The sequence below is a fragment of the Pseudorca crassidens genome, chromosome 20 (assembly GCF_039906515.1).
Source record: "Pseudorca crassidens isolate mPseCra1 chromosome 20, mPseCra1.hap1, whole genome shotgun sequence".
NCBI classification, from domain to species: domain Eukaryota; kingdom Metazoa; phylum Chordata; class Mammalia; order Artiodactyla; family Delphinidae; genus Pseudorca; species Pseudorca crassidens.
The window spans coordinates 15140768-15154309 of NC_090315.1; the positions used below are offsets into that span (position 1 = coordinate 15140768).

General features: G+C 58.2%; 1 protein-coding gene across 7 annotated transcripts; it reads left to right on the plus strand.

Annotated features, from left to right (window-relative positions):
• The first annotated feature begins 223 nt into the window (after nucleotides 1–223).
• On the plus strand, nucleotides 224–12568 carry DPF1 (double PHD fingers 1). Of its 7 annotated transcripts, none has more exons than XM_067718207.1 (12): nucleotides 224–358; nucleotides 5955–6115; nucleotides 6190–6297; nucleotides 7709–7836; nucleotides 8117–8206; nucleotides 8601–8679; nucleotides 8875–9006; nucleotides 9905–9955; nucleotides 10047–10166; nucleotides 11245–11357; nucleotides 11879–11990; nucleotides 12126–12568. In XM_067718207.1, exons 1-12 carry the CDS (start codon nucleotides 327–329, stop codon nucleotides 12194–12196), a joined length of 1197 nt encoding a protein of 398 aa, XP_067574308.1. In that variant the 5' UTR covers nucleotides 224–326; the 3' UTR covers nucleotides 12197–12568. The 7 variants fall into 7 exon arrangements, with proteins under 7 accessions (XP_067574308.1, XP_067574312.1, XP_067574314.1 ...); XM_067718209.1 differs by having other exon boundaries at nucleotides 225–358; nucleotides 11909–11990; XM_067718210.1 differs by lacking the exon at nucleotides 224–358 and adding an exon at nucleotides 3218–4539.
• Nucleotides 12569–13542: the final 974 nt, after the last annotated feature.

Sequence of the window (13542 nt, forward strand, 5' to 3'; positions counted from 1 at the left end):
GTCTTGGGGCGATCCCAGCCCCGCCCTGTATCCCCAGTAGCCAATGGGCGTGCGGTCCTCCCGACGCCCCCTGGGACGTGTAGTCCGGACAGGGGCGCCCTCGGGCGCCGCCGAGCGCCCCTAGACTCCACGTCCCGTCGTGCGCCGGGAGGTGAGGGGATTGGCCGAGCCCCGCCCCCTGCCCGCCCCGCTCCGCTCGCGCCGCAGCCCCAAGAATGAATGAAATCGTAGCGCGCTGGGCGGCAGAGCGGGCGGCGCAGGCCGGGCTGGGCCCGCGCGCGGCGGCAGCGGCGCCCCGGGCCGGAGGCGGCCCAGCCGAGCGGGCCATGGCCACCGCCATTCAGAACCCGCTCAAGTCGTGAGTGTCCCCGCCGTCCACGTCCCTCCATCCCGCCCCCTACCCGAACCCTTCCCCCGCCCTCGCTGGGGAGGGGGACGCCGTGGGCGGATGGCAGTTGAATGTGGGCCCCCAGTTTGCGCCCTCCTCCCCTGGGGGGGCCCGCCACCCCCTGTCGCCCCCTGGGGCTGGGGGCGGGAGCCCCTCGGGGGTCGCGGGGGCGCCTCTTCTTTGTCGCTTTCAGTGAAGGAATGTGGCGCGAGCTGGGGGGTGGCGGAGGCCGTTTCCCCACCCAGAGTGGGGGTAGGGGCTTCCCTCTCCTCCTCCTCCCTCTCTCCTCCTCCGAGTCTCTGGGGGCGCCGGGCCTGCCCCTGCATGGGGCTGGGAGTACGTACGCCTAAGTCCAGACCTCAGTCTCCGGGGTCTCCACCATCCTTTCCCCTCATCAAAGCATCTTTCTCTCTTCCCCCCCCCCCTCTATCTCGGGGACCTCGGTCCGCGCGACCGCAGGGTGGGAGCTTAGACGTCGGGGGTCCCCGATTAGATCCCTGCTGTTTCCCTTCCCGGGTCTTCAGGACCTAAAGCCCCGACGCCCCGTTCAGCTTAGACCGTGGGATCCCTCCCTCTCTCCTCCCGTACACATCTAACGAGAGCATCTCTCATCTCCTTGGGGACTAGATGCCTCGGGAGAGGGTGCTGGGAGCGCCCTCAGCCTCCGGGGATTCCCTCCCTTTCTCCCTGTCCGCGTCCCTCCTCCGAGTGTTAGCTTCCTCCCGGGCCCACTGGCTGGGATCCTGGACGCCTGGGTTCAAACCTAGCTCTCTTCCAGCCCTCACCTCTCCTAGACATCCCTCGCTCTCTCCACCTCTCTTCTTCCCTCTCTCTCCATCTCTCTCGCTCCCTCCTCGGGATCCCGAACTCCTGGGTCCCAGCGCTCCCCACCCCCCTTCCCCAGGCGGTGACGGCGGACTGGGAGTGACAGGCGCGCGGCCGCTCCCGCTCTCCCTCCCGGGTTGGCGTGCGCGGCACTCCCCTCCCCCTCCTCCCCGGCCTGGTGGGGAGGAGGAGGAGGGCGAACGCCCGCGGCGCCGCACAAAGGGGCCTGGGCGACCTCCCCCACCCTTCCCCCAACCCCTGGCACCCGCCACCTTGACCTTGAGCAACTTATGCGGGGGGTGGTGGTGGAGGGGGGGAGGGGCCCGGGGGCGCCCCCCATCCCCCGCCCCCGCCCTCCAGAAAGGCTGTGCCAGGTGGCCGGACCGAAGGCGCCCAGTAGCTTCTGGTTTCAGGTGTGTGTGTGGGGGAGAGTTGGGAGAGGAGGGGGCTGAACCTTAGAGGCACGCGCCTACAAGTGTGGCTTGGCGGTGGGCAAAGGGGGCTTGGAGGGCGTGTATGGGGCTGGGGGTCAGTGTGAAATGGTGTGTAACGGTGACAACACTTCTGTTTCCCTCTTACTCTAAGTCTTCCACACACACTTGTCTCCCCTATGAGGGACACCCTCAAAGTGGCTGGGACGGGGTTCCTGTGCAGGTCGGTGGATCTGTGGGTATCCAGACATCCTCACTCTGACCCTGGCCCAGACCTCTTGGAGGAGGTATGGGGCAGCCATTGCAGGGACATGAAGGCTAGAGTAAGCTTGGGGGTGGGAGCGCCAGCACCCTTCTTTGCTCTCACCTTCCTAGGGGTCTGCAGGGGTGAGGGCAGGGACTGGTTCCTGAGAGAATGCGAGTCAGGTCCCCTTGGGAGTGGGAGGTGGAGGGTGCTGCTCTCAGTTCTGACTGCCTGCATCATTCAAACCCCATCTTGAGCACTAATTTCCTGCCCTCCCCACCCGCCCCGAGCCTCAGTGTTACCACCTGTGAATTGGGGAATCATAACAGCTCTTATTACCTCATGGTGCTTCTGTGATGTTTGTAAAGCGCTTGGTACTGAGCTTGACACTGACTGAATGTAGTGATTATTATTGGTAGTATCAATACTGATTTCATTTGTGGTCCAGCTTCCACACAGGGCACTGGGGGATGGGGACAGGAGGATTGTTTGGGCAGGGGAGCTCAAGTGTGGGAGAGGGGTCTCTGAAGGTGACTAGGGGTAAGGAAGGGAAGGGAGACCCCTCTCCAAATGTCAGCTGCGGGTCAAATTGTGCTGGTGGACAAGGGCGTCCAGGGAAGTGATGGAGTGTTCTACAGTCAGGCTCCAAGCTGACCGAAACTGATGCACAGGTTCTGGGGTGGGGCAGGAGTGAGCGGGGTGTCTGAGGCTAGAGGTGTGGGGGGAAAGTGTAAGGGCATACTGGAAGATCTGTGAGGGTGGTGGAAGGTGAGAGATGAAGGTGGCAAGGGCACTCTGAGCTGAGCTGGCCTGTTGGGAGGAGTGGGGCAGGGCTTACCGTGGCTGAGATATGGGGTGGCCACTGTAGGGACCTGGAGGCCAGAGTGAGTGTCAGGACTTACTCCCCTTGCCATCTGCTCTAGGCCAGATGTGAAGCAGAGACCCACTCCCTGCTGTTTGGGTTTGGGAAGGGGGAGGTCAAGGCCTTACCTGGGGGAGATGGGGAAGAGCCTGTAGAAGGGGTCTAAGACTAGAGGTGTGTGTGTGTATGTGTGTGTGTGTGTGTGTGTGCGCGCGTGTGCGTGTGTGTGTGTGTCCAGAACTGACCATGAGTGTGGAAGACCCTGAGGGGGTCTCTCTCACCAGGGTGTAGGTGGGGGTGTCGAGTGACAAAAGAGGAGGTGAAGGCTCTTATGCCTCTTCTGTCTGCTGGAGAGCCCCCTGGTGGACAAGGACATTGGTGGGCGTTTTCATCCATGCAAGGGCTCAAACTTGAACACGAACTTTGGATGGGGGCCGGGGGTTGGGGGGCGGGGTGTGTTCCAGGTGTGTGTGCATGGGACTTGGTGATCGTTGTGACTCAGTAGGTCAGCTCCCTCTCTGAGCATCCCTTAGGGTAGAGTCAGTGTGGGTGACAGTGGGAGAAAGGAGGTGACCACTTGGGTACAGACATCTGGGTGAGTGAATCCTTCTCTTAGTCCCACCTTCAAACAGCCACCAGGAGCTGAGGGCATGTGACTTCACCTTCTCATCTGGAAAATGGGGGTAGTGATAATATCACCCCAGAGGGTCAGGATGAGGATCAAGTGAGTTAATCTCTGTTAAAGAACTGTGCCTGGCACATGGTGGCTACTCAGTATATTTCTATTCAACAAATATTTATTAAGCATCTATTATGTGCCCAGCATTATTCTTTCTAATAATGGTTAGCTATCACCATTTTACATCTTAGTACATATCAGGTCCTCTTTGTGGAATGAATGAATTTATTGAACACCTACTACTTGCCAGGTACCTTTTAAAACACTTTACCCATGCTTACTCATTTGATCCTCACAATAATCCAATGAGCCATCATCTGCATTTTACAGATGAGGAAACTGAGGCCAGAAAGGTTAAGTCATTTGCCCAAGGTCACATGGCCACCAAGTGGCAGAGCCAGGATTTGAACCTAGGAGGTGTGGCTATATCTCCTAACTAGCACAGCAGCTGTCAGGCCTGGGAAGGGGTTGAGTAGGGCGGGGTCCTTGTGAGAGAGGCAGCTCCGAGGGGGACCGGAGAGGATTCTCCCGAGCTACGAGGGACTAGGGGGAGGGGGAGGTGTCGGTGAGCCACGCGTTGGTGGGACGTTCGTGTGGGCACCTGTAAGGTGTCTCTAAATCTCCTGGCACTGAAGTGTTTGTGTGAGTGTAAATGTATGTGAGTCTGTGCGAAGGTGTGGGAGAGGGAATGTGCGTGAGTCTGCGTGGGACGCTGTGAGTATACGTGTGAATGTGTGTGTAAGCTGCCGCGTGTGGGTGTGTGCGAGTCCAGGTGTGCATGGTTGAGTGTAGGCCCATGTGTGAGACTCGAGAGGTGTGCATGAGTGAGCGCGCGGGAGTGGTTGTGCGTGCCTCCGGCCCCACCTCTGACCCGCTTCTCTGCGGGGTCCCGCCAGCCCCGGGCGGGGAGAACTACCACTCCCGGCATGGCCCGGGTGGGCCCACCCCGCCACCCTGATTGGCTGTGGTCCCGGTGCTCCCGCCCCCCGGGAATGAATGGATGGGCGGCCTCAGCGCCCGCCCGAGCGCTGGGAGGACCGGCCCGGCGGGGACCTGCTGGGGGCAGGACCCTGGGAGCAAGATGGCCACGGTCATCCCCGGCCCCCTGAGGTGCTGCGGGCCGGCGGGAGGCAGGGGAGGGCGCTCGAGCGGGTCTGCGCGGGCGTGTGTGTGTGTGTGTGTGTGTGCGGCGGCTGGGGGTGGGGCCGATGGGGTGTCTGGGGGGCTGTCACCGTGGGCCGGGCTGCGCGGGGTTGCGAATGTGTGTGACTGTGGGTCTCTGGCAAGAACCGTGTCCGACGCGCTGCTCCTGGAGGAGCGCGGAGTATGGGGAACTCGGAGCCCTATTGGCGCCCTCTTCGGGAAAGGGGGTCACGTCCCGCCCTGCGACCCCCGGAGTTGGGGAGAGGGTGAAATGGCCCGGGGGCCCGGGGGCCTTGGTAAACTTGAGTGAAGCTCACACTACCTTTGTCTTGGGTTGTGGAGTGTGTGTCACTTGTTCGGGTTCTGGGTTTTTTTTGGATATGTGTGTGGATATGCATTTAATTTCTTTCACATTCTACACTAGGTGTCTTTGGATATTTTGGTCTTTGAGTGTGTGTACATATCCTTTGAAACTCTGCATCATTTATGTTCTGTGTCTTTGGATATGTAGGTATGCATGTATTTATGTGCAAATTTTTGTGTGACTATGGGTGGATTTGTCCGTTTCTATGTTGTGTATGTGTGTATCTTTGTGTGTTTGAGTATGTGGGATTTTAGATGTTGGTTTCTATATTGTGTATCTTCGTGAATGTGTGTGTGTATCCTGTGTGAATCTGTGTGATTTCTTTGTATAGTGTATCTGGATTGTGTGTGTGTGTGTGATTTGTGTTGTGTCTTTGGATATGCGTGTAAGTGCATATGTGGGTAGTTTGTTTTTAACATTTTTTCTTTTTTAACATTTGTGTATCTGTGTGTGTCTTCGGATGGATGAGTAAGTGGATGTGTCTGTGTGTGGTGTGTCATCTGTTTGCATGTTGTGTGTCTTTGTGTGGGTGATTGTTTATGTTGTGTGTCTTCGGATATGTGATATATATTTGTGCATGTATACGTGTGTGATCTGTCTGCTTCTACACTATGGGACTTGAGATACTTGTGTTTTTCAGTAGATATTTGTGGGAGCACATATGTGAGATGTGTCTGTTTCTCCTTTGTGAGTCTTGGGATATGTCTCTCTTTGTGTGTGAATCCTGTGTGACTATGTGCGACTTGTTTGTGTTGTGTATTTGGATATGTGCCTGTATGGATGGGTCCCGGTGTATTTTTATCTGTTTCTATACTGTGTGTATCCACTCCTTGGCTCAAGGCCTGCTTGAGTCCGTGTTGGGGGCTCCTGGGTCCAGGAGCGACGACAGCGGGGGAGAGGTGAGGTTGGAGGAGTCGGCCCACCCATTCCCCACGGGCGGGCTGGGGGAGGGGTGCCGGGCGACCCGGTGCGCCTGCCCTTGCTGACAGCCGCCCGCCCGCCCACCCGCCCCTCGCAGCCTAGGCGAGGACTTCTACCGAGAAGCCATCGAGCACTGCCGCAGCTACAACGCGCGCCTGTGCGCCGAGCGCAGCCTGCGCCTGCCGTTCCTCGACTCGCAGACCGGCGTGGCCCAGAACAACTGCTACATCTGGATGGAGAAGACCCACCGCGGCCCGGGTACGGCTGGGAGGTTGGGGGTGGGGCGGGGCGGTGGCTTCGCGGCCGCGTTCTTACCGCCCTTCTCACTCCAGGTTTGGCCCCGGGACAGATTTACACGTACCCCGCCCGCTGTTGGAGAAAGAAACGGAGACTCAACATCCTGGAAGACCCCAGACTCCGGCCCTGCGAGTATAAGATTGGTGGGTGGAGCTCCGTCCTGTGCCTTCGGTGGCCCCAGTGGGTGCCCACAGCACACGCTGATAAGTGTGTGGTGATGCCGGTGTGCGTCTGAGCATTCGCCCTTATTTCCTTCCTAGCCAGTGTCTGAGTGGCTGGCTGTGTCTGCCGTTGTGTGTCTGGGTGTCGTCCAGAGATTCTCCAGTTTTCCCTGAGTGACTGAGCTTTGGACTGTATCTTATCCTACTTGGGCCCAGGCGTAGTTCAGGACAGAGTGGTATCTGTTATGTGTGTCCAGGTGTATCCAGTCTTTGTATCTCTTCCCTTGTGAGCTGGGATGTATCAGAGTATCTGACTGTATTGCTTCCTGTGGATGTCTGAGTGTGTCTGGATGTATCAGAGTGTCGGGTTGTAACTCTTTCCCTTTGTAATAGAGTGTATCTCAGTGTCTGTGTCTTTTTTTCAGGTGTTTCCAAGTGTATTAGAAGGTTTGTTTCCTCTTGTGTGTGGCTGGTCTATCAGAGTGTCCAGCGGCTCCTGATGTGGGTGTATCGGGGGTCCGGCTCTCTCTTCCTTTGAGCGCCAGATGCTTTGGAATGTCTGGGAGAATCTCTTCCCTGAGTGTCTGTCTGGTGTATTAGATGTATTTCTGCACGTGCGCTGCCCCATGAGTGTCTGGTTTTATCACTTCTTGAATGTGTCCAGTACTATTAGAGTCACTGGCTGTTTCTCTTCCCCTGTCCAGGTATATCCAAGGATCTGTGTGGGTCCACGTGTATTGGAGGGACTGTCTCTATCTCCTGTGTGTATGTGTATCCACCTGAGTGACTCTCTCTAGGTGTGTCTCTATCTCCCCTAAGTATGTTCAGGTGTTTGCTAGGGTCTGGCCGTGTCTTCCCCATGTGGTCTGGGTATATCTGGTGGTCTAATGTTCTCTTTTGTAGTGTTGCTGGGTGTGCCAGTATACCCAGGGGTCTGGATATGTCTCCTCCATGGGTCTGGGTATATCTGAGTGTCTGGGTGTATCTCTTCCTTTGTGTGTCTGGCTGTCTCAGATGACCTGTATGTATCTCCTCTGTGTATGTCCATGTGTGTCCTGTTTGAGTGTCTGCTCTTTCCAGGTGTGAGGGTCTGGGTGGGGTCTCCTACAGGTATGTATGTAGTTATATAGGAGGGTCTGGGCATGTCTCCCCTTGAGTGTGTCCAAGTGGCTCTGAGGGTCTGGCTGTGTCTTCCCCAGGGTCTGGGCATCCTTGGAAAGGATGTATGGAAGTATTGTTGGAAGGGTGTATGGTTGAATCTTTGAGTCTATTGCTGGTTGAGTGTGGGAAAGCCTCTTCCCTCTAGCAAAGAGCATGATTCTCCAATCTGGGCAGTTTGAGGAGTCCTCCAGGAACAAGTTCTCCACTTGACACCCTCCTCCCTTGTCCCCAGACTGTGAGGCGCCATTGAAGAAGGAGGGCGGCCTCCCAGAAGGGCCGGTCCTTGAGGCTCTACTGTGTGCTGAGACAGGGGAGAAGAAGATAGAGCTGAAGGAGGAGGAGACCATTATGGACTGCCAGGTAGGATCCCCCCACCCCCCCGCCAGGGGCCACAGCTGCCCTCTCACCCACCCCTGTCTCCTGCCCCGGCCCATCCTGCTCCTGCTCTGAAATCTCCCCTGGCTCCCTAGGGCCTTTGGGCATCCTAAGTCTCTATTCTTCCACACGTCATCTCTTTTTTGGAAGACCTCCTGACTTGCCCTGACACCCCCAGTCTCCGGTCCGCCCAGAGCCACCCCACCCGCAAAGCAGAACAACACCCCATTTTCTTAACCCCAATCTCCCTTCTCCTGGTGCCCAGAAACAGCAGCTGCTGGAGTTTCCACATGATCTTGAAGTGGAAGACTTGGAGGATGACATTCCCAGGAGGAAGAACAGGGCCAAAGGAAAGGTATCGCTCCAGAGTTTCTCTCCATCACTCCTCCGCTCAATGCAGATCCCATTTACTGAGTATGTACAATGTTCAGACCCTGCCCCAGTTTGACCTCATTTAATCCGCAGAGCAGCCTGAAGGGATAGGGGATTTTTATACCCATTTTACAGATGAGGAAATTGAGGCTTGGGTCTATTAAACCATTTGCAGAACAGAGATTGTACAGTGGGTTAGAACTAGCTTCATACCTGTGTCACGGATGAGGAAACTGAACCTTGGAGAGATCAAGGGAGTTACTCAAGGCCCACAGCTAGGAAGTGGCAGAGCTGCGATTTGACTTTCAGGCCCAAATGATGAAAATTCTCTTAGTTCCCTCCCTTTCTTGGCCCCTCACTCATGCCTTTTCCCCTAGGCATATGGCATCGGGGGTCTCCGGAAACGCCAGGACACCGCTTCCCTGGAGGACCGAGACAAGCCGTATGTCTGTGATAGTGAGTCTTTCTGAAGAGGGGGGAAGAGAGAGAGAGTGGGGCCCAGAGACCTCTCCCCTCCTGGCCCCCTCCCTTCTGTTCTGGACCCTGGTTGGGGGATGTTCAGGCCTCTGGCAGAGGGTGGAGGTGTGATCCTGGAGGCCAGGGCAGAGGCGGGCTGGGAGGGCTGACCGGCCCTTCCTGCTCACTCTCCAGTCTGTGGGAAACGGTATAAGAACCGGCCAGGGCTCAGCTACCACTACACCCACACCCACCTGGCTGAGGAGGAGGGGGAGGAGAACGCCGAACGCCACGCCCTGCCCTTCCACCGGAAAAACAACCATAAACGTGAGCAGGCGGGCAGGGCGTGGGGTGGTCAGGGGCCCTGGCAGTGGGGGCTAAGGAGCCTGGGAGGGAGGGGGCACATTAGACATTTCTGGAAAATCTCCAGCTCAGCGGTCCCCTCCCCCCACCAACCATGGGGGATGCTGGCTCTGAGGTTGCCATGGCAACCAACCATCTCTCCCTCGCTCCTGGCCGGGCGTAATATTTCTGGGTCTGATTTATTGTTTCAATTAGAGCTTGGGGAGGGGGGGTGATAGATGACTCCCCTCCCTCCCTGCCTCCCTTTCTCCCTTCTCTGCTAAGCTTTGGCCGAGGGGCAGGGTCCGTGGCCTGGGAACCCTTGGTGACCGCCCATGCCAATCCGGTGCCAACCCTGACAGCTGAGGGATGGGGGAAGGCTTGGGGGGGAGGCTCTGCCAGTGGAAAAACCATCTTTCCACCCACCCCTCGGTGGGAGAGGGCAGTCTCTTCATCCCATCCCCACCACACACCGAGGCACCTCTGTGTTCAGAATTTTCCTTCCGAATGTCTGTTTCCATACCAGATCTCAGCCCGTGGTGTCCACCTAATTGTTGTTTAGTCGGGGCTTAGTTGGGGGGGGCTGTCTGGTAGAAGTGTGTATGGGCAGGGAAGCAGGGGGCTCTTCCCAAAGCTGCATCTGCCAGGTTTTTACCTAATAAAGAGGATGTATCAGTTGCCCTCAAGGAGTTGGGGGGGTCCTGATGAGAATTATTTGGGCTCCCCCAGCTCTCTTTTGCTACTGGCCACAGCTTGGGGTAGCTGCTCCCTCCCCCCACCTCCTCCATGCCTGGAGAAGGGGTCCACCCCTTTGGCTGAGGCTGGGGGCAGGGTGGAGTTTTGCCTATGGTGAGAGCCCCTCTTTCTGTCCCCCCATCCCCAGAGTTTTACAAAGAATTGGCCTGGGTCCCTGAGGCACAGAGGAAACACACAGGTAGGGACGCCTCCCTCTGCCCCTACTTCTGCAGCAGCCTTTGACTGGGTGTCCCTGCCGCCCATGCCAACCCTTGCCTGCTCTCTTTCAGCCAAGAAGGCGCCTGATGGCACTGTCATCCCCAACGGCTACTGTGACTTCTGCCTGGGTGGCTCCAAGAAGACGGGGTGTCCCGAGGACCTCATCTCCTGTGCCGACTGTGGGCGATCAGGTGATGCCCCCACCTGAGGTTTCTGGGGGCCGCGGTGGAGAGGACTCCAGGAGTCCAGATCTGGAGGAGAGAAGGCAGAGGAGGGAGAGGACTGGTGGTGGGGTATGCAGAGCATCCCAGGGGCACTGAGGCTAAACAGCCGACTCGACTGCTGAGGATTGTGGGAAACTGAGCGGGGTCAGGGAGGCTCTGGGAACAATGGGATGCGGGAGTCATGGCACTGTGGGTACCGGCATGTGCTTACCTGGCGTGGGGAACAGTGAAAGATGGTTGCCAAAACATCGTGGGTAGTGGGCTGTGATAGCGAGTCGTGGATTGCCGCTGCCTGGGCGCTGTGGCTCACAGAGGGTGCTTGCCATTGCCATGGAGCTGTGGGTAATAGACTGTGGTTTCCCGAGGTGGACTTGTGGGTAATAGATGGTGGTTGCCTCAGCACGGTGGCTAATGAATTGTGGTTGTCATGGTATTATGGGTAGTGAAATATGGTTGTCATGGCGATTGGGTGCAGTGGAAGGTGGTTGTCGTGGCCTGGGGTAGTGGCTGCGCATCTGTACTGGGGTGGTGGGCTGACCAGTGGGTTAGCACCCTGCACAGTCATGTGGGTAACAGTGTGGTTGCTGGGGCTTCGTGTGTAATGGGCTTGGGTTGCAGGGAAAACCAGGGTGTGGGGACCCCTCTGTGGAAGGCGGTTGCCATGGCATCGTGGCTGGGAGACTGTGGTTGCCACGTACTGCGGTTAATGGAATGGAACCAGTTGGCCATTCTGCTGTGGGTAACGGAATGTGGCTGCCCCGGTGCTGTGGGTGGTAGAAAGTGGTTGCCACGGCACCGTGGGTAATGGAATGCGGTTGCCATGGTGTCCTGGGGAGCAGAGTGTGGTTGCCATGGTGGCTGGGTAGGAGACTGGTGGCCAGGGCAGCATTGCCTGCGGGACAGGGTCTGGGCACCGTGGGCTGGGTGGGGTCGGGCTGTGGGCCTTGTGAGCTAAGGATGGGGGCTGAGCCATTGCTTCCCCGGGGGTCAGCAGCCACCAGGGGCACGATGACCCCTAACCGCATCCCTGCCCCTTGGCCCCCAGGACACCCCTCGTGTTTACAGTTCACGGTGAACATGACGGCAGCTGTGCGGACCTACCGCTGGCAGTGCATCGAGTGCAAGTCCTGCAGCCTGTGTGGCACCTCGGAGAACGACGTGAGTGTCCACGTGCCCCCTTCCCCGGGACATGCCCCCAGGCGGCCTCCTTTCCCTGGAGCCCCCTCCCTGGTGAACACCAGTAACCTGTATTATGATTATTGTTAGTGTCCATTAATTGAGCCCGGCACTTAATACTCTTCACTCTCTGACTCCTTCCAACTGCCCTGAGGTAGGTGATCTCGTTCCCACTTCACAGAGAAGAAACCGAGCTCAGAGAGGGGACTAGACTTGCCCAAGGTCACCCAGCCAGAAAAATGGTACGGCTGGGACCTGAACCCACGTCCATGACTTCCAGACCATCTTCGTGTCATTTTAAGTGTTCCACAGAGTCCTATAAAACCTAAACTACAAACTGCAAACCGACAGTCCTCAGGGGTGTTTTGCTCGTCGCCCAGTAGGGTTTTGCAAAGATGACCTTCTCAGAGCCCTTTGTCTTGCAAGGGACCGCCTCCCCCAGCCCCTTTGACCTGGCCCCTGCCCCCGCCCCCCACCCCGGTTTCTGGTGCCCGTGCCCCCAGGGTGCCAGCTGGGCGGGTCTCACCTCCCAGGACCAGCTGCTGTTTTGTGACGACTGCGATCGGGGTTACCACATGTACTGCCTGAGTCCCCCCATGGCGGAGCCCCCGGAAGGTGAGAGAAGAGGAGGGCCGGACACGGGGGTGGGGTGTTGGACAGTGGTTGTCCTGCTGTCCGCTGGGTGGGAGGGGGTCGGGGCAGCCCTGCCCAGACCCGGGCCTAACTCCCTGTCCTCCGGCCGCGCCACAGGGAGCTGGAGTTGTCACCTCTGTCTTCGGCACCTGAAAGAGAAGGCCTCTGCCTACATCACCCTCACCTAGGCCTGGCTCTGGCTCACCTGGACCTCTGGGGTGATGCTTGCCTACCTGCCTCTTGGAGCTCCTCCAGTCTCTCCCCATCCTTAATGCCCCACAGTGGAAGGGGCCGGGGGTGGGGGGAGCCTGAGAGGGGGCTGGGTCACCCCTCCCCTCTGTGCAAGTGGAATGTTTGCCCTGTGGGTTGGTGGGCCCAGCAGGGTCCTCTCCCTTCCTCCTTCCTGCCTCACCCCTTCGCAAATGGGCACCAGGGGCTTCTGCTCCCCTCAAAGCCATACCCCGCCTCTGGGCGGGCACGAGGGGTGGTGGATGCCAGCTGGGGGCACGGACAAAGCCTTTTTCTAAAGAAAAAGTCAAAAAGTTAAAAAAAAAAAGAAATTAATATATAACAAAGAGTCCTATAAGGTCTGGCTGGGTGGAGGGGGCACTGCTGAGCGCATCTACTGGGCACCAGTCTACGCCAGTTTCCTGCCTGGCGGCTCCTCCCCCCAAGTCCCTGGCGTTGCAGCTCTCCCACCTCCCCACCCAAGGTGGGCGCCATTCCCCCCTTGTGCCCAGGGCAGGAGGGTGTGGTGTCCACCCCCGCCCTCTCGGTGCCCACTGTGGATACTGCATGATGTGAACCACGGTTTTGAACTCCGTTCCTGCTCCCTCCCCGAGAGCCCCGCCCCGAGCCCACTCCGTGCCTGCCTTGGCAAGGCGGGCCCCTGCCCAGCGCCTGCTGGAATGAGAAGCACAGACTCTGCAACGGACTAGATTTTCCTCCTCCCCCCGCCCCGATTCCCTACCGGCCAGGCCGGGCTGCCCCCTGCCACCCTCGCTGGCCATTTTCGGGTCGCGAGGGGGCGTGGTTGTTTCTTGTGGTTGTGTGTGTTTGTTGTTCGGGTTTAAAAAAAAAAGGGAAATTGAGACTGCAAGTGGGGGAGGTGGTGGGTTTGGGGGGGTCTCCCCCGATCCAGGCGTGTCCCCCCTTGTAAACGAGTCTCCTTTATTGCCTGCCTCTGCTGTGAATTAACTTGTTCCGTGTATTAAACTGGGCCTGACCCCTCTGCCCACGTCGTCTGCCTCGTTCTCCAGGCTGGTTTGGGGCATCACCAAGAAGGGGAGATGGGGCCTCACTGGGGGAGAAGCAACCGAGGTTAACAGCTGGAGCTGGCCCTACGTCCATCTCCCTCCAGCTCCCCTCTGCACCCCGCCTTTCTCTGGCTTTGTCCCATCTCCTCCCTGCCTCGCTGGAAAGGAGAAGGGGGGGATGGGGTGGAGGGGGCTCCCACCCAGCCAGCTGTGGTTGCCCTGGCAACGGACTGCTGCAGCTGCAACGGGGAAGCAGTGAGGAGGGAGGCGGGAAGCTG

Excerpts from the sequence above, each read along its gene's own strand:
- DPF1 (XM_067718208.1), top strand. The coding sequence starts at position 5,717 with ATGGGTCCCGGTGTATTTTTATCTGTTTCTATACTGTGTGTATCCACT. Across the intron at positions 11,358-11,878 it reads GTGGCACCTCGGAGAACGAC|GGTGCCAGCTGGGCGGGTCT; the intron begins GTGAGTGTCCAC and ends CCGTGCCCCCAG. Across the intron at positions 11,991-12,125 it reads CATGGCGGAGCCCCCGGAAG|GGAGCTGGAGTTGTCACCTC; the intron begins GTGAGAGAAGAG and ends GCCGCGCCACAG.